The sequence below is a fragment of the Oncorhynchus mykiss genome, chromosome 1 (assembly GCF_013265735.2).
Source record: "Oncorhynchus mykiss isolate Arlee chromosome 1, USDA_OmykA_1.1, whole genome shotgun sequence".
Taxonomy (NCBI): Eukaryota; Metazoa; Chordata; class Actinopteri; order Salmoniformes; family Salmonidae; genus Oncorhynchus; species Oncorhynchus mykiss.
In genome coordinates, this window is record NC_048565.1 from 15,394,234 (window position 1) to 15,417,729 (window position 23,496).

Sequence of the window (23,496 nt, forward strand, 5' to 3'; positions counted from 1 at the left end):
ACATCACATGGTAACCAGAAACCCAATCGCCACACAAAGGCACGTTGCCAGGGCATGGTCTCCCTCAACCAATCAGCGATCAAATACGTTGTCTGAACTCGACAATGGAGGGAAGGACACAGTAAAGAGAGTAGAATAAAAACTTATATGGGTAAACACTGAGGCCTATATCAATAACACACTTTGATTAGGCCTGTTCAACATGGCCCAGTGGATTATTTACAAAAGTTATAGAATGCAGGGAAAAACATCATGACATGCTATAAATCCCCCAGAACTATATAAGTAAATATATAGCTTGATATGAGCAACTGAATTTTCTGTTAATATTGTAACAACCTTTGTCAAACGCCTACTTTAGGTGTTCAATAATTTCAGACCTCTTGGAGTAACGGCTAAGATGTTGGTTGCTGATTTGATTAGATTTGATTTGCTGGACCTAGGATCATGGAGTCAGGGCTATCCCCTGAATTTGCTTCACTGGTGTCAGAAGTGGGATGGTGCTTATTTTATTTTATAAACGCAATACAATATGCAACCAAGCTTGATCTCAGCTTAATCTCATCCTCAATGTTTGATGTATCTTTATATCCAAACATAAGTGCTGCCCCTAAAGTACACTGTGACACCAGAATCAGATATCATTATATAATTAGCAATTAGAATACTAATAATAGTATGGTAATAATACATACATTTTTGTTTGTGCAAGACATCTTATAGATAAAACAATAGGTAGCATATTGTTTTTAAATGTGTGCATGTTTTTTTTCTGACAAAACGCTTAAGCCTGTGTGGCAGATTTCAAAACGCTTAAGCCTTTTTTGACTCTGAGAGGAAAATAGAGCCGAACATATTGATAAAAGTAACCCTGTCCTTGAGAAATTTACACCGTAATCAAAAAAGTCACACCAGGTTAAGCCTACATGCCTACACATCCCTTATTTTAAGTGTCTAAAATCTTCTATGGGAAAAAGAATGGTGTAAAAACCATTGGAACTGTTTTTCTGTTTGACCGCTAGGTTTTATGTGTATTATGACTTATACTGTGGTACATGAAACATCCCTCCATTTTACTATGATGTCTTACATGGTCCTGAACCTCCCTATTTGTAAAATGTCTACTGATGTTGCCCTAAAAATAAATACTTTACCCAACAGTATAATGATATTTCCCATTGACTGATCATGTTTTTTCAGATCCCCTAACAATACAGTTTGCAGGTCCATCTGAACTCTGATATTATGACATGACAAACATTCATGGGTCGGACTCCAAAAGCAAGCCACCGATGGACAGTACCAGAAAATATGTTATTTGATTATGTTTCCTTTAGTCAGAGTCTGCACAAGGCTGACTGTTCAATGCCCCATATACTGAGCATCCTATTTGTATCAAGTATTTTATATAATAGCTTAAATTGAAATTAATGGATTGTTGTGTCAATTGTTGTTTTACAGGGCCTTCGGAAAGTATTCAGACCCCTTGACTTTTTCCACATTTTGTTAATCTATAATTGATTATTTTTTTATCCTCATCAATCTACACACACTACCCCATAATGACAAAGAGAAAACAGTTGAGAAATTCCTTATTACATAAGCATTCAGACCCTTTGCTATAAAATTGAGCTCAGGTGCATCCTGTTTCCATTGATCATCATTAAGATGTTTCTACAACTTGATTGGAGTCCACCTGTGGTAAATTCAAATGATTGGACATTATTTGGAATGGCACACACCTGTCTATATAAAGTCCCACAATTGACAGTGCATGTCAGAGCAAAAACCAAGCCATGAGGTCGAAGGAATTGCCCGTAGAGCTCCAAGACAGGATTGTGTCGAGGCACAGATCTGAGCAAGGGTGCCAAAGAAATGGTGCAGCATTGAAGGTCCCCAAGAACACAGTGGCCTCCATCATTCTTAAATGGAAGAAGTTTGGAACCACCAAGACCCTTCCTAGAGCTGGCCCCCCAGCCAAACGGAGCAATCGGGGGAGAAAGGCCTTGGTCAGGGAGGTGACCAAGAACCCAATGGTCACTTTGACAGAGCTCCAGAATTACTCTGTGGAGATGGGAGAACCTTCCAGAAGGACAACCATCTCTGCAGCACTCCACCAATCAGGCCTTTATGGTAGAGTGGCCAGACAGAAGCCACTCCTTAGTAAAAGGCACATGACAGCCCACTTGGAGTTTGCCAAAAGGGACCTAAAGGACTCTCAGACCATGAGAAACAAGATTATCTGGTCTGATGAAATCTAGACTGAACTCTTTGGCCTGAATGCCAAGGGTCACGTCTGGAGGAAACCTGGCACCATCCCTACGGTGAAGCATGGTGGTGGCAGCATCATGCTTTGGGGATGTTTTTCAGCAGCATGGACTGAGAGACTAGTCAGAATTGAGGGAAAGATGAACGGAGCAAAGTATAGAGAGATCCTTGATGGAAACCTGCTCCAGAGTGCTCAGGACCTCAAGCTGGGGTGAAGGTTCACCTTCCAACAGGGCAATGACCCTAAGCACACAGTCAAGACAACACAGGAGTGACTTCGGAACAAGTCTCTGAATGTCCTTAAGTGGCCCAGCCAGAGCCCGGACTTGAACCCAATCGAACATCTCTGGAGACCTGAAAATAGCTGTGCAGCATCGCTCCCCATCCAACCTGACAGAGCTTGAGAGGGCCTCCAGAGAAGAATGGGAGAAACTCCCCAAATACAGGTGTGCCAAGCTTGTAGCGTCATACCCAAGACTTGAGGCTGTAATCACTGCCAAAGGTACTTCAACAAAGTACTGAGTAAAGGGTCTGAATACTTATGTAAATTGAATATTTTTTTAATTTAAAAATAAATAAATTTGCAACCATTTCTAAAACCCTGTTTTTGCTTTGTCATTATGGGGTATTGTGTGTAGATTGATGCGGATGAAAACATATTTAATACATTTTAGAATAAAGCTGTAACCTAACAAAATGTGGAAAAAGTCAATTGGTCTGAATAAATACCGAAAGGAACTGTGTGTCACTTGATAGGAATTTAATAGGATCTCTATGGGTATCATCCTCTCGTGCCAGTATGTATGTGGATCACCCCCAATGAGAGGGAGTAAGTGAGTGAACTGAAAGCAACCCCTTGTTTTTGTTGCCATCGTGCACAGTTTGGGACTACACAGAATGTATGCCTCCAGAGCAGCTCGAGTCAAAAAAGTCCCATAAATTGACAGAAATATAATCCAGAACATGACCGGGACAAACTCTGGCCTTTCAAGGTAGGCTTTCTTAAATGGATGGTTCACTTATTACCTAGGCTTGTATCAACTCGGGTTTATTTGGTAAGCACAAAATTATGTACATTTTTATTCTTATTAAACCATCCTTTAAAGACGGAATCCGCAGTAGGGAAACAGCGTCACTGGCCACCCCTCCGATGTTGTTTTTGTTTTGTTGACGAAGCAGAGCTGAGGAGCGTCGCAAAATGCGCACATTTTTTTTGTTGCTGCGTCGGGAATGATGTTCAAGGGAGAAAAAAAGTGCTCATTGTATACAGTAACTTCTTTGTAATGTCACAAACGGACGTGGCAGTTTCACTATCTGTGATAGCATGCCTTGATGATAGTAGCTGTTTGTTTCATTTTCATTCAATCACAGGATTGCAATAAAGACCGTGCCTGTTTTCGGTGGAGCTTAGAAGAGACCACATAAAACAAACCCCAATCCCAGATATAATACTCATTGATCCTAGTAAAGATTGATGCCTCTGGCAGCAGTTAGGGAGAGTGTGGTTTTCCATGGATCTAGCTCACCTGCTATGAGAGAGATCCAGACCCGCTGGGGGGCTGATGCTGCGGCTGCAGGCTGGCTCCAGTCACAGTGCTCCTGGGTCCTCCAGGAAGCAACGTCTGACATGCCTTCATTGGGGTGCAGCAAAACGGGAGGTTTGAGGGCCACCCGGGACCTTCAGCGACAACTCTGTGGATCACTGTGCCGCTCCAACCCCAGAATATAAACAAGTCGATGTTTACCAAACGATAGAAAGAGGGGCTTTGTGAGTGCTGTACCCCTGAGCATGCCAGAGGAACACAAAGCTAGCAAGGTGGGATCAGGTAACCACCTCAGGTTACTGCAATGTGATCGGCCCTCACATGGGGCTCCTGTTCCTGTTACACAGCAGGCAAGGTGGGAATTTCAATCTTCCTTGAGTTCCCTCTCCGATTGATCAACCACTAATGTGCCATTTACTCTATGTAGATAGAAATCCATCTGCCCTATAAATGCTGCTCACTTGTCATCTGATTGCCGTGCTTTGTATTACAGTATTTCACACACACCATTCATTGAGGAGTTGTTTGTATTTGATGTTGAGGCAACTTAATACTCTCCATGTCTGACATCATGGAAAAGAAGGACAAGCAAACCTGTACCTGTAAAGCAGTGGACGGCTCATAAGAATGGCTAGAACGGAGCAAATGGAATGGCATCAAACCATGTGTTTGATACCATTCCACTGATTCCGGTCCAGTCATTACCCCAAGCCCGTCCTCTCCAATTAAAGTGACACCAACCTCTGTGCTGTGAAGAGATGGCTTACCTGCACTGTGCAACAAGGAAAGCAATTTCAGACAAGAGAATGTTTGGATGTGCATAGTTTCCTCTCATCAGTTTATTCTAAAGAACCACCAGACAATAGGAGTATTAGATCAAGAGAGTTGTCTTGACAGGGTGTTTTGCGAATTTAAAACAGTGGCGTGATGCAATTTCCCCAACCTCTCAGTGTTGGGTAGTTGAAATAGCACTGGTTTTGAAACATAGGCTTTTATGGCTCTGCCAACTCTGAGTAAATCTTTTCACTTCAGAAGTGTGTTGACAATAATCCCTTATGCAACCATTGTAAGGGCAGTTCAGAAAGGTTAAGCAATGGTTGACGAGGAACAACATAAGTGTGTATATTTGACAAATACAGGTTACAGTATATTGTTTACACTGTACATTTTCAGGCCTGTTCCTACACTATGAACCTGATAAGATTACTATAGTTTGTTTCTCTTGCTTTATTTGCAGTAAAAATGCTTCAACGGCCCTAAAGTAATGTGGTGTTGACATACTGTATCTATCAGCACCGCCACGGTTTGTGAACTCAGAGATAACTGATTGTAGGCCTGCTGTACTGTAGCAAACAAATCTTTCTCATTATCATACTTTCAAGTCCGACATCAGCTCCCTAAATGGTCTTTAAGGTTTGGAACCTTTTATTGCATCTGAGAACAGACAAACAGGATGGGTGGAGAAAAACGATGAAAAGATGGAAGGAAACAGGCCAAGATGATAACTGATAAGATTACACAATATCCCCTGCCGTGAGTACATAACCAGGACCTGGGGTGTCCCTGAAATAGACAAAGCAGACTAAAGTTTAATATAGTGGTGCTATTATGGGTGTAGTACTTTGGGATTATTTTTTTATTGAGAATGTAGTTTTATGTATGTACTGTAAAATTGGTATACAATTCAGTGACTGAGCTACCAATAAAAACTATTTTGTTTCAATCTAAAACAATAGCTTAAAATTAGGAAGTTTGTGACTATCAGCAACACACGTAGATTGCGGTTGTGAATAACTGGAGATTGAGAAAAAGCTCAATGTTCACAACAACCTCACCAATGAGATGTCCACACATTTGGTGGTGAGTGAAGAGAATTGAATTAGGCCACAAAAATAGCTAAGCAACAAGCCTTGCAGTCAACCCTCAAGCCCTCACACATTAACCACTTTCATAACCACTCAACAAGCAAAGCTAAAACATACCATAGTTGACCTTCTCATTACTTGCGAGAGCTTGTCGAAAAAGTTGTTAAGTAGTTGCAGACGGGAGGAAAAAAAGTCAGCTTTGCTGAGAGAAGTTGCATAAGGTTTTTCACAGGTCTACACTTCACTCCTGAAGACTTAGTTGTCACATGCACAATGAAATGCTCAAGGTGTCTGACTGCATGCTTTCCAGTCAGACAACCCTGCAGCTATTTCTGCTAATGATCTGGAATAAGAACACCAAGCACCTCAACAGTTGCAATGGCAATAAGCAAAGGTTCTTGCTGGTGAATCATTAGTTGGCAAGTATAACATGACCATGCTATCAAGCTGGGTCAGCTAGATAGCTAATAACTATCAGACAAGCAACTCCATGCTATGGCTATGTACTCTTCAGCACATTAAGATTCCTGGAACGAGTCATTCACTGGAATTAAATAGTCTCCTGTACTAAAACAGTTTGAATCACTACCATGATATGTAAAGACATGGATTTAGTTTTTTAATGCAATGAAGGGGTTATGAGTGATGACAGACATCCAGCTACGCATTTCTGGGGGTGAGAAGATATCTGAATCAATCCATGATATGTCACAAATCCTTTACTCAAGATCATCTTCTGTTCAGAGAAGGCAAAAATAAGGTATTTTATTCATATTTTCTCAAATCAATGTGGAAAACAAATCTCCACATTGTCTTTTAAACATTATCTGACTAATACAGTAGTCAACACAACTCTGCAGTCTAATCTGCATTACCTGAGTGACAAACAATGCACCAAAAAAAATTCTAATAAGTGAAACAATTGACATAAAGGAAAACTCCACCCAAAAACAATATATTGGTATTTGTTTCATTAGTCCATTGTTGTCATAACCCCTAAATGTTTTGCTTTTCAGCAATCACTTTTTCAAGACATATCTTTCAAAATACAGAAATCCTCCCCGTATGAAGCAAAATGGAACTAGAATGATCAACTAGGGACAGAGAACATGAACAATGGGTTTTTTTTTGCCATAAAAGCCTGTATGCACTGAGACTGCTGAAACGTACACCCCTTCTACACAGAAATCTAATGTTTTTATTATAACAGTGTAAGGCATTAATACCCTGAGTTATACAAGCTACGAGGGTAATGACAGTTAATGCAATAGGGGGAAAGGACAACGATGACCAACTGTCATGTGGCTGTGCGTTTGTAAACCAATAATTCATTTGCTTGAATATCGTGCCACGAGGGCCATGATAAATTGTAATATAAATAGAAGCAGCATCCGACCGTTAGGTGACATCACAGTAGTGTCTCCAGTGCCTCTTCTATCCACGGCTGCAGGTGGAGACAACATAAAAGGGGCGGTTAGACACATGGGTGTGGCTAGAAATGGGGGTTGGTGACACCCACTCCTTGGCACTCGATGATGTAGGTGTCATTGCTGGCATTCTCGTCATCTGCCTTGGTCACTGTAAACTTGGCCTGAGAATAAGGAAAGAATTTGATATAAAAAAGTTGACTTTATAAAACCATGCACTGAGTGCTCATTTTCCCATCAATTGAGTCTTTGGAAATCAATTAAAATGTGTTTTGGACCCACCTGGGTGAGCTGTTCTGCCACATGGATTGCAGTCTTTGTGTGTAGGGTGACTGGGCCAGTGCGGATTCTGGAGATGCCGTTTGCTAAGGCCATGAAAAGGATGAGCTGCCAGAGAGTGAAAGAAGAAGAGGTCAGCAGCTGATTCCAAATAGAGTAGGTTCAAGTGGCTGCTGTGAGATGGACAGTGAGGCAAGGAGAGGTATGGTGTCCAGCACCCATTCTTAACTTGAATTTGGAAGTATACGTTAATTACAATGATTCTAGTTTACTTACAGGAGGACACCCAAGCTTGCTTTGTGAAATACCCCTGTGTGTGCGTGGTTCATTGCTAACCTGGTCCTGCAGAAACTCGTCCACACAGCCGTTGTGCCTTATATTCCTGAGCAGCATCTCTGCAGCCTCAAAGCCCACTTTGTCTGGGTACACACCTGAGACATTGGGGGACCAGCGTTAGACAGCCAATCTGCTCAGCACGTGTTATATTTTTTGCCCCAATTATTTTATCTGGGCCCATATTTGTAGCGTCTAAGAGCAGAAGTGCTGATCTAGGATCAGGCCTCCCTAGAATAATCCAATCATATTATGATCTAAAAAGCAAAACTGACTCCAAATCAACAGATATTTTACTCTTAGAAGATTTGAGAATACTGGCCCAGAGGTTATCGGTGTGCGAGGGTGTGCCAGAGAGTCACAGGGGAGGTACAAACCAGGTCATTGGATAGAGCTGGGTTGGATATTTAAATTATTCAGATACATACACTTCCTAACTCTGCCCCCAATAGAACAAACTTTTGTTCATGTAACGGTCACAACATTAAAAAAACAACCTACAGATGCATATGATAGCAATTGAAAAATGTTAGCCAACAACATTTTCCTTTTTCTCAATATTTCCCTATTCTCTGCTGTTGACCGCTTACCTTGTATGGCTTTAGCAATGCTTATGTTGAAGCACAACTTTACTCACCATCCAAGCTTATATACAGTTTCTCATCATAACATTGTCAAGCATGTCTTTCTTTGTAGAACGTTGCCCACTAGTGGTACATATTGGTCTGTACACTTCACTTCAAAGACCAAACAAGCATAAGAACAATGGATTTCTCACCTTTCTTGCCAAGAGCTGACCCTGCAAATATACAGCCTGTGGAAGACTCTGCGATGATTCTGGGGAGAATAGAGACCCCATATCAAAAATGTGGTAGAGGTGGATAGCATTTAAGATGACAGACAACCCATGGCAGTTCTGTTGAAAGTAACCTTCTCTATTGTCTATCCACCAAACTAGGGACACAAAACATTATGCAAGCCATCAGTCTACCGTCATGACTTTCCCTCCTGGGTGAGGATCAAAGATAAGCCCTCCCACCCCCTCCTCTCTCTCGCCCACCATGAACATACTATTCTCCTCCTTAAATTGTATCATTTATTTACATATTAGGGTACCTGAGGATTGATTAGAAACATTGTTTGACTTGTTTGGACAACGTTTATTGGTAACTTTTGGGATTCATTTGTATGCATTTTGAACAAGGGAAACCGGTGGATTACTGAATCAAGTGCACCAACTAAACTGACTTTTTTGGGATATAAAGGACTTTATCGAACAAAACAAACAGTTGTTATGTAGCGGAGACCCTTGGGATTGCAAACAGAGGATGATCTTCAAAGGTAAGGGATCTATTTCCGACTTTTGTGACACCTCTGCTTGTTTGGAAAATGTTTGTAATGCTTTTTTACACGGGGCGCTGTCCTCAGATAATCGCATGATATGCTTTCACTGTAAAGCCTTTTTGAAATCTGAAAGCGCCTGGATTAACAAGAGGTTAAGCTTTTAAACGATGTAAGACACTTGTATTTTCATGAATGGTGAATTTTACATTTTGAATTTCTCGCTCTGCAATTTCACCGGATGTTGGCTAGCGTCCCACTGATCCGCAAGAATTAAGGACGGTAAAACTAAATAACTATCTCTGAAAGTGTACGCATTCACAGGGTCAGGTTTACATCTAAATGTTGTACAACAGATGATTAAATATGAAACAATTTGTGAGAAGATGAAATGTGATTTTAACCTTCTAAATTAGATAATTTTTTATATAAAAACCTTTTGCCAAGTCAGTAACCACGCCCTTCAAGGTGAGTGCATAAAAGGATTCCTAATGAAATTTACAGTAGACCAGCAACACATTAAAATGGTTGCAATTTAAATATACACCAGTACATTGCCGCGTAGCTACTGGCGTTTTAACTTCTTGACGCTACCCATCCCTGTAGCGGGATAATTGTCATCAACAACCGCTGAATTGCATAGCGCCACATTCAAATAATATTACTAAAAATATTTATATTCATGATATCACAAGTGCAATATTGCAAAACACAGTTAGTTACCTGTCGTTTCAGATTTAGAAAATATGCTTTACAAGCGAAAGCAATCCAAGCGTTTGTGTAAGTTTATCGATTGCTCGACTAAACATTATGTACACTTAGCATCAAGTAGCTTGGTCACGAAAATCAGAAAAGCAATAAAATTGATCGTTTACCTTTGACGATCTTAGAATGTTTTCACTCACGAGACTCCCAGTTACACAATAAATGTTCCTTTTGTTCCATAAAGATTATTTTATATCCAAAATACCGTTTAGAAATCCACAGGAAAGAGCGGTCACAACAACGCAGACAAATTCCAAATAGTATCCGTAATGTCCACAGAAACATGTCAAACATTTTTATAATCAATCCTCAGGTTGTTTTAAAAATATATAATCGATAATATATCAACTGCAACTGTCTTTATCAGTAGGAGGGAGAGGCAATGGCTGCCCAATCTCTGTTGCGCGAGCAAAACTCATGCGAACACCTGACGCGATGTTATCTTTCTCGCTCATTTATCAAAATAAAAGCCTGAAACTATGTCTAACGACTTGACACCTTGAGGAAGCGATAGGAAAGGAATCTGGTTGATATCCCTTTAAATGGAGCTTAGGCAGGCTATGGAACATGGAGCTTTCAAAATAGAAGCCACTTCCTGGTTTGATTTTCCTCAGGTTGCCCCTGCAATATCAGTTCTGTTATACTCAGACAATATTTTGTGTTTTCTATCCTAATCTGTCAATTATATGCATATTCTAGCATATGGGCCTGAGAAATAGGCCGTTTACATTGGGAACATTATTTTTCCAAACATAAAAATAGTGCCCCCTAGCTTCAAGATGTTAAACTACTAGCCCAGTATACGTGCAGCGCGAGCTGAATACATGACAAATGGTCTAAAACTACACGACCCACTACAAGACCCTCCAATCTAACGAACACTTCCAAAACAAAGAAAGACGACAACAAATACAAAGGACACTGTGACCTCTGGTGGACAAACCAGAGACTTCTGTTGAATGACTCCCAATAGATGGACCGGGCGATTTCAACAGAGAAAGACATACAAGCGTAAATATATATACACATTGCAATTATTTTCGAATGAGCGGTCGTTCATGTGCAAAGTATTCATATTCCCATGAGCATAGCTTCACACGTATGTATAATAAATTAATATGCCCCTCCCTTTTCATTGTGTACCAAGCTGTCATATCAGGTTAGTCCACTAGGGACTTTTCATTGCATTATGCTAGTATTCAACATATAATCTATCGTGTGTGTGTTTATGTAATTCTGTGTGATTATTTAGTTACACAAATTGTCTTAATTATTTACTATCACTGAAACATTTAGACTAGGGTTCATGCAGATTTGAAGTCAACGACATTCAGAAAGACTGATATGAGGTAATAATAATACTAATAATTAATGGATGACTAATTTTACAATATATTCTGATATTCTTTAGTTAATTCGGGAAACGGTAACTCATGAAACAAACTTCGTGGTGCCCCAAGATTGCTAATGAGTTAATTGTTACATGATTAATTTAATCACGTAATAATTAAACAGTTAACTGATTTGATAAAATAACCATCACGATAGTCACATCACTACCTATGAAGCATGTTCAGATGACACCCAATGTCCTCCACTAGTGCAACTGTTTTGACAAAGATCTTCACAGAAAACATTACCATTGATTGTGATTGATCCAGGTTTACTGAGGTCATACAGGTATAGACAACTTTTAACAGTGTTTACAGGTTTATCTGGTGTCCCTCTAATTCTCCCATCGCTCTCCCCTCCCGGAGGACCATCTGGACTGATGACTCCTGGGTGTCCCTAGTCCACCTGGTTGTGCCTCTGATCCAGTTTCTGTGGCGATGGAAAACCTGACCTGTTCCCCAGAGGTGCTACTTTGTCCCGGACCTGTGGTTAGACCCTCCCTCTCCCTACCCCATCTGCTGTCTCGACCTCAAAGCCAACAGACATTTACTCCTGAGGTACTGAACTGTTGCACCCTCTACAACCACTGATTATTATTTGACCCTGCTGGTCATCTATGAACGTTTAAACTTCTTGAAGAACGATCTGGCCTTAATGGCCATGAACTCTTATAACCTCCACCCGGCACAGACAAAAGAAGACCCCTCAGAGCCTGGTTCCTCTCTAGGTTTCTTCCTAGGTTCCTGCCTTTCTAAGAAGTTTTTCCTAGCTACCATGCTTCTACATCTGCATTGCTTGCGGTTTGGAGTTGAGGCTAGATTTCTGTGTAAGCACATTGTGACATCTGCCAATGTAAAAAGGGCTTTATAAATACATTTGAGTGATAATGCAATGGTTAATGTCATGTAAATACGCTCACATGATGCCGTTGCCGCTTCCACAGGCCATGTCCTTCTCCTGCAGTGTTTGAATGTTGATGTAAAGGTCCTTTATCTCTCGCCTGATAACTCTTGTTGCAGTCGTGGCCATGTCCTTGGCAAGCTGGAGGAAAAGGAGTATTTGAGCTCACTCAAATCTGATCTCAGAAACTACTTCATTTTATCATGTGCATTTAAGTCCAGAGGGGTAGCAGACGGACAGGAAACTGCTCCATCACATGCATTTCACCTGTCCAGAAAGGTCTAATCCGTTGTTTGTAAGTACACAAGTGGAATAAGGACCAAACCGCAAAATTTCAATTTTACTTTGTCACATGCGCCGTATACAACAAGTGTAGACTTCACCGTGAAAAGATTATACAAGGAGTACCGGTACCGAGTAAATGTGCTGGGGTACAAGGTAGTTGAGGTAATATGTACATGTAGGTAGGGCTAAAAGTAATCACTACAGTACTACATTTAATACACGCTCCGGTATTTTGGTGACTACCTCCCTATTTGGGCTGGATGTGTCAATGTGTAGCTCATACATGAAGATTTTTTATTTAACCCTTATATTCCCAAGTACGTTGACGGAGAACACATTCTCATTTACAGCAACAACCTCGGAAATAGTTACAGGGGAGAGGGGTGAATGAGCCAATTGTAAGCATAATGTCTTACCTCAATTAGCCACGAAATCACTAGTTTGAAAGAAACGTTCTCTTGAAGCCGCGCCATTTCCCCTAAATTTCCACCCCATGTGGGCCAGCCCCGTAGGAATTTGAGTTCTACGCAAAGAGCTTCAGCCCCTCGCATTTGAGTGACAGCTACCAAAAGGTCTGCCCAGCGTTAACCAATAAGGTTGCAGGGCAGGGCCAACAGATCAGTGGACACAGCAGAGAGAGAGCAATGACTTGTGCACATGACATAGTACACAGAATCTCTTTCATACATAGCCACAGATTGTGTATTTTTTGTTTGTTTCTTTGCATTGTTTGGAACTTATATTTTTTACTTATTTTGTGCATAATGTTGCTGCAACCGTCTCTTATGACCAAAAAAAACTTCTGGACATCAGAACTGCGATTACTCAACACGAACTGGCAGGATCCTTTTTTCCCTTTAACGAGTCTGACAGGAATGACATACTGCTTTCCCGGGAACAGGCCCAGATCCCCGTCATTTGCATGAAGAGAAGGTGGAGAAAAACAGGCTGGAGGGCAGGCTGCATTCTGAGAATTCGTAGGCCAACGAATAAACCCCCACTGCCTTCCATTCGGCTAGCAAACGTGCAATCTTTGGAAAGTAAAATCGATGACCTACACGGAAGACCAACGGGACATTCAAAACTGTAAAATCTTATGCTTCACAGAGTTGTGGCTGAATGACAACATTATAAGCGTATAAGTTATACGCTGTACTGGCAGGATAGAACAGCGGCGTCTGTTAAGACAAGGGGAGGCGGACTATGTATTTTTGTAAACAAGAGCTGGTGCACGATATCTAAGGAAGTCTCAAGATTTTGCTCGCCTGAGTATCTCTTGATAAGCTGTAGACAACACTATCTACCAAGAGTTTCTGTATTTTTCATAGCTGTCTACATACCACCACAGACTGATGCTGGCACTAAGACCGCACTCAATGAGCTGCATTCCATCATAAGCAAACATGGAAAACACTCCCCCAGAGGCGGCGCCACTCTTGGCTGTGGACTTTAATACAGGGAAACTTAAAATCACCCTCCATTTGGCAAATCTGACCATAATTATATCCTCCTGAAACCTGCATACAAGCAAAAATTAAAGCAGGAAGCACCAGTGACTAGATTACCACATCAGTCATTGGCTTCATCAATAAGAGCATCAATGACGTCGTCCCCACAGTGACCGTACGTACATACCCCAACCAGAAGCCATGGATTACAGGCAACATCCTCACTGAACTAAAGAGTAGAACTGCCGCTTTCAAGGAGTGGGACTCTAACCCGGAATCTTATAAGAAATCCCGCTATGGCCTCCGACAAACCATCAAACAGGCAAAGCGCCAATACAGGACTAAGATCGAATCGTACTACACCGGCTCTGATGCTCGTCGGATGTGGCAGGGCTTGCAAACCATTACAGATGATAAAGGGAAGCACAGCCGAGAGCTGCCCAGTGACACAAGCCTACCAGATGAGCTAAACTACTTCTATGCGCGCTTCGAAGCAAATAACACTGAAAGATGCATGAGGGCACCAGCTGTTCCGGAAGACTGTGTGATTACGCTCTCTGCAGCCAATGTAAGTAGGACCTTTAAAACAGGTTAACATTCACATGGCCGCAGGTCCAGACGGATAACCAGGACGTGTACTGCGAGCCTGCGCTGACCAACTGACAAGTGTCTTCACTGACATTTTCAACTTCTCCCTGTCTGAGTCTAATACCAACATGTTTTAAGCAGACCACCATAGTCGCTGTGCCCAAGAACACTAAGGTAACCTGCCTAAATGACGACCAACACAAAGCACTCACATCATTTGCATACTGCGCTGACAGATCCACAGATGATGCAATCTATTGCACTCCACACTGCCCATTCCCACCTGGACAAAAGTAACACCTATGTAAGAATGCTATTCATTGACTACAGCTCAGCGTTCAACACCATAGTGCCCTCCATCAAAGCTCATCAATAAGCTAAGAACCTGGGACTAAACACCTCCCTCTGCAACTGGATCAGGAACTTCCTGATGGGCTTCCCCCAGGTAGTAAGGGTAGGTAACAACACATCCGCCACGCTGATCCTCAACACAGGGGCCCCTCAGGGGTGCGTGCTCAGTCCCCTCCTGTACTCCCTGTTCACTCATGACTGCATGGCCAGGCACGACTCCAATCGTTAAGTTCGCCGATGTCAGAGACCTGGCCATGTGGTGCCAGAACGACATCCTCTCCCTCACCATGATCAAGACAAAAGGAGAGGATTGTGGATTACAGGGAAAAAAGGACTGAGCATGCCCCCATTCTCATCGAAGGGGCTGTAGTGGAAAAGGTTGAGAGCTTCCAAGTTCCTTGGTGTCCACATCAACAATCTAACAAGGTCCAAGCACACCAAGACAGTCGTGAAGAGGGCATGACAAAACCTATTCCCCCTCAGGAGACTGAACAGATTTGGCATGAGTCCTCAAAAGGTTCTACAGCTGCACCATCAAGAGCATCTGGACTGGTTGCATCACTGCCTGCCTGGTATGGCAACTGCTCAGCCGCCGACTGCAAGGCACTAGAGGGTAGTGCGTACGGCCCAGTACATCACTGGGGCCAAGCTTCCTGCCATCCAGGACCTATATACCAGGCAGTGTCAGAGGAAGGCCCTAAAAAAATTGTCAAAGACTCCAGCCACCCTAGTCATAGACTTTCTCTCTGCTACCGCACGGCAAGCGGTACCGGAGCACCAAGTCTAGGCTTCCAAACAGCTTCTACCCCCCAAGCCATAAGACTCCTGAACAGCTAATCACATGCCTACCCAGACTTATTGCATTACCCCCCCCCCCTTACACCACTGCTACTCTCTGTTATTGAAGTGACTATGCATAGATAATAACTCAACCTACATGTACATCTTACCTCAATTACCTCGACTATCCGGTGCCCCCGCACATCGACTCTGTACCGGTACCCCCCTGTATAGTCTCGCCATTGTTATTTTACTGTTGCTCTTTAATTACTTGTTACTTTTATTTCTTATTCTTATTATTGGTTAGGGGCTCATAAGTAAGCATTTCACTGTAAGCTCTACACCTGTTATATTCTGGCGCATGTGACTAATACAATTTTATTTGAAGTCTACGGCCCGTTTACTTTTTACACATCTTGTTGCATTACAAAGTGGGATTAAAAGGGATTTTCATATTAAAAAATGTGTTAACGATCCACACATTGTAATCTGTAATGTCAAAGTGGAAGATTTTGTAAAACATTTAACGATTAATGAAAAAAATATATATACTTTGATTAGATATGTATTCACCCCCTTGAGTCAATACATGTTGAAAAAAAAACTTTGGCAGCGACTACAGATGGGAGTCTTCTTGGGTAAGTCTCATAAGAGCTTTGCACACCTGTATTGTGGAATGAGTTTGACACCTTGATAAGCTAATTTCCTGACAATGCCTCCAGACTTCTGTCTTCGATTAATTTCTTTCCAACTCTCTCTTTTCCCTTGACCGCAACATTTCCCAATCCCCTCCAACTCACAAGGCAGGCAATATGCTTGAACTCATCTTTACTAGAGGCTGTTCACCTACTAATCTCACTACAACCGCCCTCCGGGTCTCTGATCACTACTTTGCTTCCTTTTCGGTCTCCCTTTCCTCAAACCCTAGCTACTCAGCCCCTACCCAGACGGTCATGCACCGTCGCAATTGTCGCTCTCCCACTCCCTCTATCCTATCATCTCTCCCTTCTATTAAATCCTTCTTCGGGCCTCCCGGGTGGCACTGTGGTCTAAGGCACTATCTCAGTGCTAGCTGTGTCACCAGAGATTCTGGTGATTCTGGAGGTCCATGGAGCGACGCACAATTGGCCCAGCGTCGTCCGGGTTTGGTAGGGTTTGGCCGGCAGGGATATCTTTGTCTCATCGCGCACTAGCGGCTCCTGTGGCGGGCCGGGTGCAGTGCACACTGACCAGGTCACCAGGTGTACGGTGTTTCCTCGACACATTGGTGCGGCTGGCTTCCGGGTTGGATGTGCATTGTGTCAAGAAGCAGTGCGGCTAGGTTGGGATGTGTTTCAAGAGGACGCATGGCTCTCGACGGGAGTTGCAGCGATGAGACAAGACTAACTACTATCAATTGGTTCCCACGAAATTGGGGAGGGAAAAAAAGGGGTAAAAAAATATATATTAAATCCTGTCTCCTGATTCTGCCTCGTCGACCCTACTCTCCCCTCCCTTTCCACATCCTATGACTCGCACTGTCCCTTATCCTTCTGGCCGGCTCAGCCCCCCCACTACGTGGCTGAGTGACTCATTGCGAGCTTACAGAACAGGGTTGCGGGCAGCTGAGTGAAAATGGAGGGAAACTAAACTTCCGCAGGACCTATCATACTTTCACTCCCTCCTCTGAGGGAAAGGGTGATACCTTGTCAGTTGTACAATTGAATGCCTTCAACTGAAATGTGTCTTACGCATTTAACCCAAACCCTCAGAATCAGAGAGGTGCGGGGGGCTGCCTTAATCGACATTCACGTCTTCGGCGCCCTAGGAACAGCGGGTTAACTGTATTGCTCAGGGGCCGAACGACAGATTTTTACCTCCTCTTCTGTATCTGCCAATAAAGCCACTTTCTATCACTATAAATCTCAAGCTTCTGCCTCTAACCCTAGTTAACTCTTTTCAACCTTCTCCTCGCTCCTTAATTCTCCACCCCCTCCCCGGACAACTTTGTCAGCCACTTTGAAAAGAAGGTTGAAGACATCCGCTAGTCATTCACTCAGCCTATTGATTCAACTGGTCCACTCACACAGAACTTCCCTACACCGTGAAACTAGGGAGGTCTGACTGCCCAACAACCTGCCCGCTTGAACCCCTCCCCTCCTCCAGAACATCTCTGGAGACCTTCTCCCTGTCCTCACTTCCCTCGTCAATTAATCCCTGACCTTGACCTCAAAACGTCTGGAGACGCTCCCCTCCTCAAAAATACAACACTTAAATCTTTCCAAAACACTTTGTTTGATCAACTCCGATAACCAGTCAGACTTCAAGACTGGTCACTCAACCAAGACTGCTCTTCTGTGTCACAGAGGCTCTCCACACTGCCAAAGCTTACTTTCTCTCTCCTCTGTTCTCATCCTCTAATCTAGCCACTGCCTTTGACACCGTGAACCATCAGATCCTTTTTTTAACACCTTTATTTAACTAGGCAAGTCAGTTAAGAACAAATTCTTATTTTCAATGACGGACTACGGTTAACTGCCTTGTTCAGGGGCAGAACAACAGAGTTTTACCTTGTCAGCTCGGGGATTCGATCTTGCAACCTTCTGGTTGCAAGATCATCCCACTTTGCTGCAATCTCCACTGGCATCCAGTCGAAGCTCGCATCCACTACAAGACCATGGGGCTTGCATACAGAGCAGCACGAGGACCTGCCCTTCCCTACCTTCAGGTTATGCTCAAACCCTACACCCCAACTCCGTACAGCCACCTCTGGTCTCTTGGCCCAACCACCCCTACAGGAGGGCAGCTTCCGCTCAGCCTGGTCCAAGCTCTTCTCCTGACACCCCAATGGTAGAAGAAGCTTCCCCCTGAAGCTAGGAAAGCAGAGTCCCTGCACATCTTCCAAAAGCACCTGGAACCCTACTTCTTCAAGGACTATCTTAAATAACCCCTCTCCTTTTTACGTGTGCCTTTTTAAAAATGTATTTCTGTCCTTGAGCTGTTCTTGTCTAATGATGTTCTGTATAATGTCATTCTGTATTGTTTCATGTTTTGTGTGGACCCCAGGAAGAGTAGCTGCTGCTTTTGCAACAGCTAATGGGGATCCTAATAAATACCAAATACCTTGTTTTTAATAATACAATAACTTTCCTGAACCAGCACTTCACAAAAGTCTTGCCATAGATTTTCAAGCAGATTTAAGTCAAAACTGTAACTTGGCCACTCAGGAACATTGTCTTTTTGGTAAGCAACTCCAGTGTACATTTGGCTTTATGTTGTAGGTTATTGTCCCACTGAAAGATTAATTCCTTTCCCAATGTCTGGTGTAAAGCAGACTGAAGCAGGTTATCTTTGATTGTGCCTGTGCTTAGCTCAGGATTTTCCAAACTCTGTCCTCTGGACCCCAAAAGGTGCACGTTTTGGTTTTTGCCCAAGCACTACACAGCTGATTCAAACAATCAACTAATCATCAAGCTTTGATCACTTAAATCAGCTGTGCAGTGTTGGGGCAAAAACCAAAATGTGTACCCGTTTGGGTCCTGAGGACTGAGTGTGGGAAACACTGGCTTAGCTCAATCCTGTTTGATGCAGTCACCACCATGCTTGAAAATAAAGGAGGTAGTTACTCAGTGATGTATTGGATTTGCCCCCAAACATAAGGCTTTGCATTTAGGCCAAAAATAATAATTCCTTTGCCGTGTTTTTTTCTTCCTCGGTTGTTTTCGCCCATCATAGCCATTGAACTCTGCAGCAGTTTTAAAATCCCTAATGGCCTCATGGTGAGTCCATATAACTTGCGATTTGTTAAGCCAGTTAGCCTAACAAAAAAAATTGTAATTTGTAAAATGAGTAGAATTCTCTTTTCACTTTGACATTATGGAGTATTTTGTGTAGATCAATTACAAAAAAAAATACAATTAAATCTTCTTAAATCCCACTTTGTAACGCAACAAGACGTGAAAAAAAAGTTCAAGCTGGTGTGGAGTTTCTATAGGCACTGTATAACAGTAACTTAAAGTAAAATGCATAGGCAACTCTAACCCAAAGCCATTGCTTGGTATGGTACCTTATAGGGTAAAACCCCAGCAACAAAGGACCTTCCATAGATCTTGGAGATGGTTCCTCGTTCGGTCATGTTGACAGGGCTCAGCTCGCTCACTGGGCTAACCTTAGCCACCACCTCACCTCCGCCTTTGGGGTAGTAGCCCCTATTCAAGACAAGAACATGCACGCATGGTTATATTTTGGGGACCAGGCAGTATTTTTTACACCAACACTAATCTAACAGGGAGGACGATACTAACCTCATTCTCAAGTCACAGTTGAAATGTACACCAAACTTCTCCACAATGGGCTTGAATACCTGGGGGGGGGGGGGGGGGAAATGTAAAACTGACTTTAGGAGTACATATAACGGTAACACAAAGAAACTAACTTAAAAATAAGTAGATGGCAAATAAGAGGATGTTTAGTGACAGTCATAAACCAAGCAGTCCATATTTGTGCCTGTCTATAGACAAGGTATTTAAGAATTTGTGAGAACTAAAATTCATGATTTCCCATGAACACAACCCACATTACGGCAGGGTAGCCTAGTGGTTAGAGCGTTGGACTAGTAACCGAAAGGTTGCAAGATCAAATCCCCGAGCTGATGAGGTAAAAATCTGTCGTTCTGCCCCTGAACAAGGCAGTTAACCCACTGTTCTAGGCCGTCATTGAAAATAAGAATTTGTTCTTAACTGGCTTGTCTAGTTAAATAAAGGTCAAATAAATGTTAAAAATTACAGCCACTGGTACCTCTCCCAACACAGGTTAAGGTTAGCCATACCTTGATGGTGTAGTCAATCTGCGGGGCCATATCCGCGTTGGTGCCCCCCTTCAGACAGAGCTCAGAGGGGCCATCAGCGTATAGGGCACAGGGTAGAGAGACCTGCAGCAGCAGCCCCACACTCCTGGAACAAAGCAAGATAGAAGTATGAGATAGATTGACTAGGTTTCCCCTTTACCTTCCCTGTTGTACAACTAAATGCATTCTCTGAATCAGAGAGCTGCCTTAAAAATCGACATCATAGGTGCCCAGGGAGGGGGTTAACTGGTAAAAATCTGGGGGGGTTAACAAGGTAAAAATCTGTCATTCCGCCCCTGAACGAGGCTGTTCACCCACTGTTCCTTCATTGTAAATAAGAATGTGTTCTTAACTGACTTGCCTAGTTAAATAAATTATTGTCTGAGATTAGGAACCAAAAACTGTCTGTCCCATACTCCCATTGAATGTGTGCCGTCAGGAATAACGGTGGTGCAGCCTAACATGATTTACCCTGCCGTTTGTGGGTCTGCGGTGTGATTCCCAGCTTTTATTTTCCCAGGGGTGAGTGTGACTTCTGTAGATCCCACAGAGCCTCCCTCAAGATTTCCACAACAAATGTCCCTCACCAACTCCAACCCCGACAGATGCTGTGGTCTAGTAGTGAAAAGGGGAAGGGGGGCAAGGGGTTAACAATGAAAGGGAAAAAAACGTAGCCATTTCAATTGAATAATGACAATATGTAGGCTATGATATCATCTGCACTGAATGACACAAGGAAATGAGGGAAAAGTTTTCTAGTTCAGTTGTTGATAGAAATAAGTCAATGTGCCATGTGCTTGCACATTACCAACAAAGGATCACATGAAAAATATAGCTATGAGGGTGGGCATCTGCCATTAAATATGAAACAAAAGATAAGATATAGACCATGGGCTGTAAAACAGTTAATTGTCAGATTAAAGTTGACGCTCTATCTGCTTGGAAAATAAAGGTCCTTTAAACCAACTTTGCTTTGTTTTCTGATTGACTAAACTTCTGTCTGGAGACGCCGGCGATTGCCCCAGGGCTATAGACTGCAACTCGAATGAAGCTTTCTTATATTAGTAGGATGACATGTGGCTTTTGTTGTCGTCTAGCCAGCTACATACTCTACAAATTCATGACATGGATTTAGGAAATGAATACCTTAATCCTGGTGTACCTCTACCTGCGCGAATTTTGTTTATTCTGATGGAAGCGCCGTTGATGCAACTCAGTGCGGCAGATACTCTCAAAATTTGCCCGCCCTGAAAGAGGACAAAACATAATATACATAGTAAAAAACATCATGTTGATAAAATATGTAGTATAAAGTGTATTTTAATCGTCTGAAATACTCACACCCTCCATTATACTTCCGTCCATTTCCACCATTGCTGCGGCCATTTTTGAAACAAGAAGAAAAATATTTATGTTTTTCAATGACTTCTCCACTATAAGAAATGTATGATGTCTGTCCCTAAAGATATGAAAACACGCAAATGCGGATGCTCTGCTCTCAAGTAGCTTTTTACAGCGTTTGATGTAACAGACACTCCGCCGGCGTCTGGGGTAGCTACTCCAATTGTGAACTTCCCCCAACCGTCACTGCGCAGTGCGGTAGTTATCAATGAAAGCAATTTCTTATTACTTGGGAGAGAAAAAAGGAAAATCCCACAACGATACGAAAAAACGGGTTATATTTGAACTGCGATGTTCACGTGTTATTCACATTTTTCCATGAAATGTTGCTCAGCATTAAGGCTGCTACTCTTGATCGTGTTGACTGTTAGCACATGCGCAATTGTGATCAGCAAGCAATCAATTGACTCCTGTTCAAAGTTGGAAAAGTAGTGGGAAAGGCCTAGAAAAAATACTAAAAATCATAACAATTAATTAATGCATAGGCATTAAAGGGATGGTTTACCAAAATTGCATTGGTGTCCTTACCTTAGATATTTAGCATTTTCGTGCTTCATGACCAATGAATTGTGAATTGTGTAATTCAACCGCCCTTTAATACGCATTACAGTGTGTGTGTGTGTGTGTGTGTGTGAAAGAGAGCGAGAGAGCATTTAAGTCATGGCATTGCAACGAGCAACACCGCAGATAATGAGATGAGCGAGATGCAAGACATTGCTCTCACACGGTCACACACAGTATCTGCGCAAGCGCGCATGTTCGCTTCACACTGTTACAGCTTAAAAGCCACGGGACTGAAACAGCGGAGAAGTTGAGCCTCGGGCTTGTTGAAGGAAATTAACCTAAAATGCTGTTTACTTTCTGCATCTACGTCATATTGCTGAGTCTACCTTAATAAACACTGCCACATAGGTACAGTATGTTCCTATTATTATTGGCATTTTGACTAGTAGCAAGTAGAATATTTGTCTTGGGGTCAGAGGAGCCAGGTTTTTGCCCCATTCAGCACACCAAAAATAATACTGGATGCACTTGCACCCAATAAACATATCCATACGTTAGCACAGATATTCTATTAGGAAGATTTTCCTATGCAGTCAAGGCTCTGTCTCCTCCTATGATCAGGTTGGATACTCTTATTGGATAAGCAACAAAACACAAAGTGAGATGCATCAAAACACAAAGTTCAACAGTGGTTGCAGACCTTGTCTTTGGATAGGCATCCCATTGTTTGATTGGTTCCCAGTTTTAAAATGTATATCACATTCATAACCCATACAAAACCCATTCATAACCCATACATAACCCATTCATAACCCATACATAACACATTCATAGCTCATATTTCACCCATTCAAAACCCATACATAATGCATTCATAACCCATACATAACATATTAATAACCTATAATAACCTGACGCATTCATAACATACATAGCCCACTCATAACCCATACATAACCCATTCATAACCCATACATAACCCATTCATAACCCATACATAACCCATTCATAACCCATACATAACCCATACATAACCCATACATAACCCATACATAACCCATATATAACCCATTCATAACCCATACATAACACATTCATAGCTCATATTTCACCCATTCAAAACCCATACATAATGCATTCATAACCCATACATAACATATTAATAACCTATAATAACCTGACGCATTCATAACATACATA

General features: G+C 42.3%; 1 protein-coding gene across 2 annotated transcripts; it reads right to left on the minus strand.

Annotated features, from left to right (window-relative positions):
* Nucleotides 1-6,275: 6,275 nt before the first annotated feature.
* On the minus strand, nt 6,276-22,517 carry LOC110489111 (RNA 3'-terminal phosphate cyclase). Of its 2 annotated transcripts, XM_021561803.2 has the most exons (12): nt 22,321-22,517; nt 21,733-21,767; nt 21,538-21,638; nt 20,863-21,006; nt 20,374-20,497; nt 19,850-19,908; nt 19,612-19,753; nt 12,134-12,255; nt 8,495-8,553; nt 7,720-7,814; nt 7,387-7,491; nt 6,276-7,268 (listed from the first exon to the last, which is right to left on the minus strand). In XM_021561803.2, exons 2-12 carry the CDS (start codon nt 21,763-21,765, stop codon nt 7,170-7,172), a joined length of 1,083 nt encoding a protein of 360 aa, XP_021417478.1. In that variant the 5' UTR covers nt 21,766-21,767; nt 22,321-22,517; the 3' UTR covers nt 6,276-7,169. The 2 variants fall into 2 exon arrangements, with proteins under 2 accessions (XP_021417478.1, XP_021417398.1); XM_021561723.2 differs by lacking the exon at nt 22,321-22,517 and having other exon boundaries at nt 21,733-22,200.
* Between the last annotated feature and the right edge of the window lie 979 nt (nt 22,518-23,496).

Excerpts from the sequence above, each read along its gene's own strand:
- LOC110489111 (XM_021561723.2), bottom strand. The coding sequence starts at position 21,777 with ATGGCCGCAGCAATGGTGGAAATGGACGGAAGTATAATGGAGGGT. Across the intron at positions 12,256-19,611 it reads CTGGGGTTTTACCCTATAAG|CTTGCCAAGGACATGGCCAC; the intron begins GTACCATACCAA and ends CTTTTCCTCCAG. Across the intron at positions 7,492-7,719 it reads ACGAGTTTCTGCAGGACCAG|CTCATCCTTTTCATGGCCTT; the intron begins GTTAGCAATGAA and ends ACTCTCTGGCAG.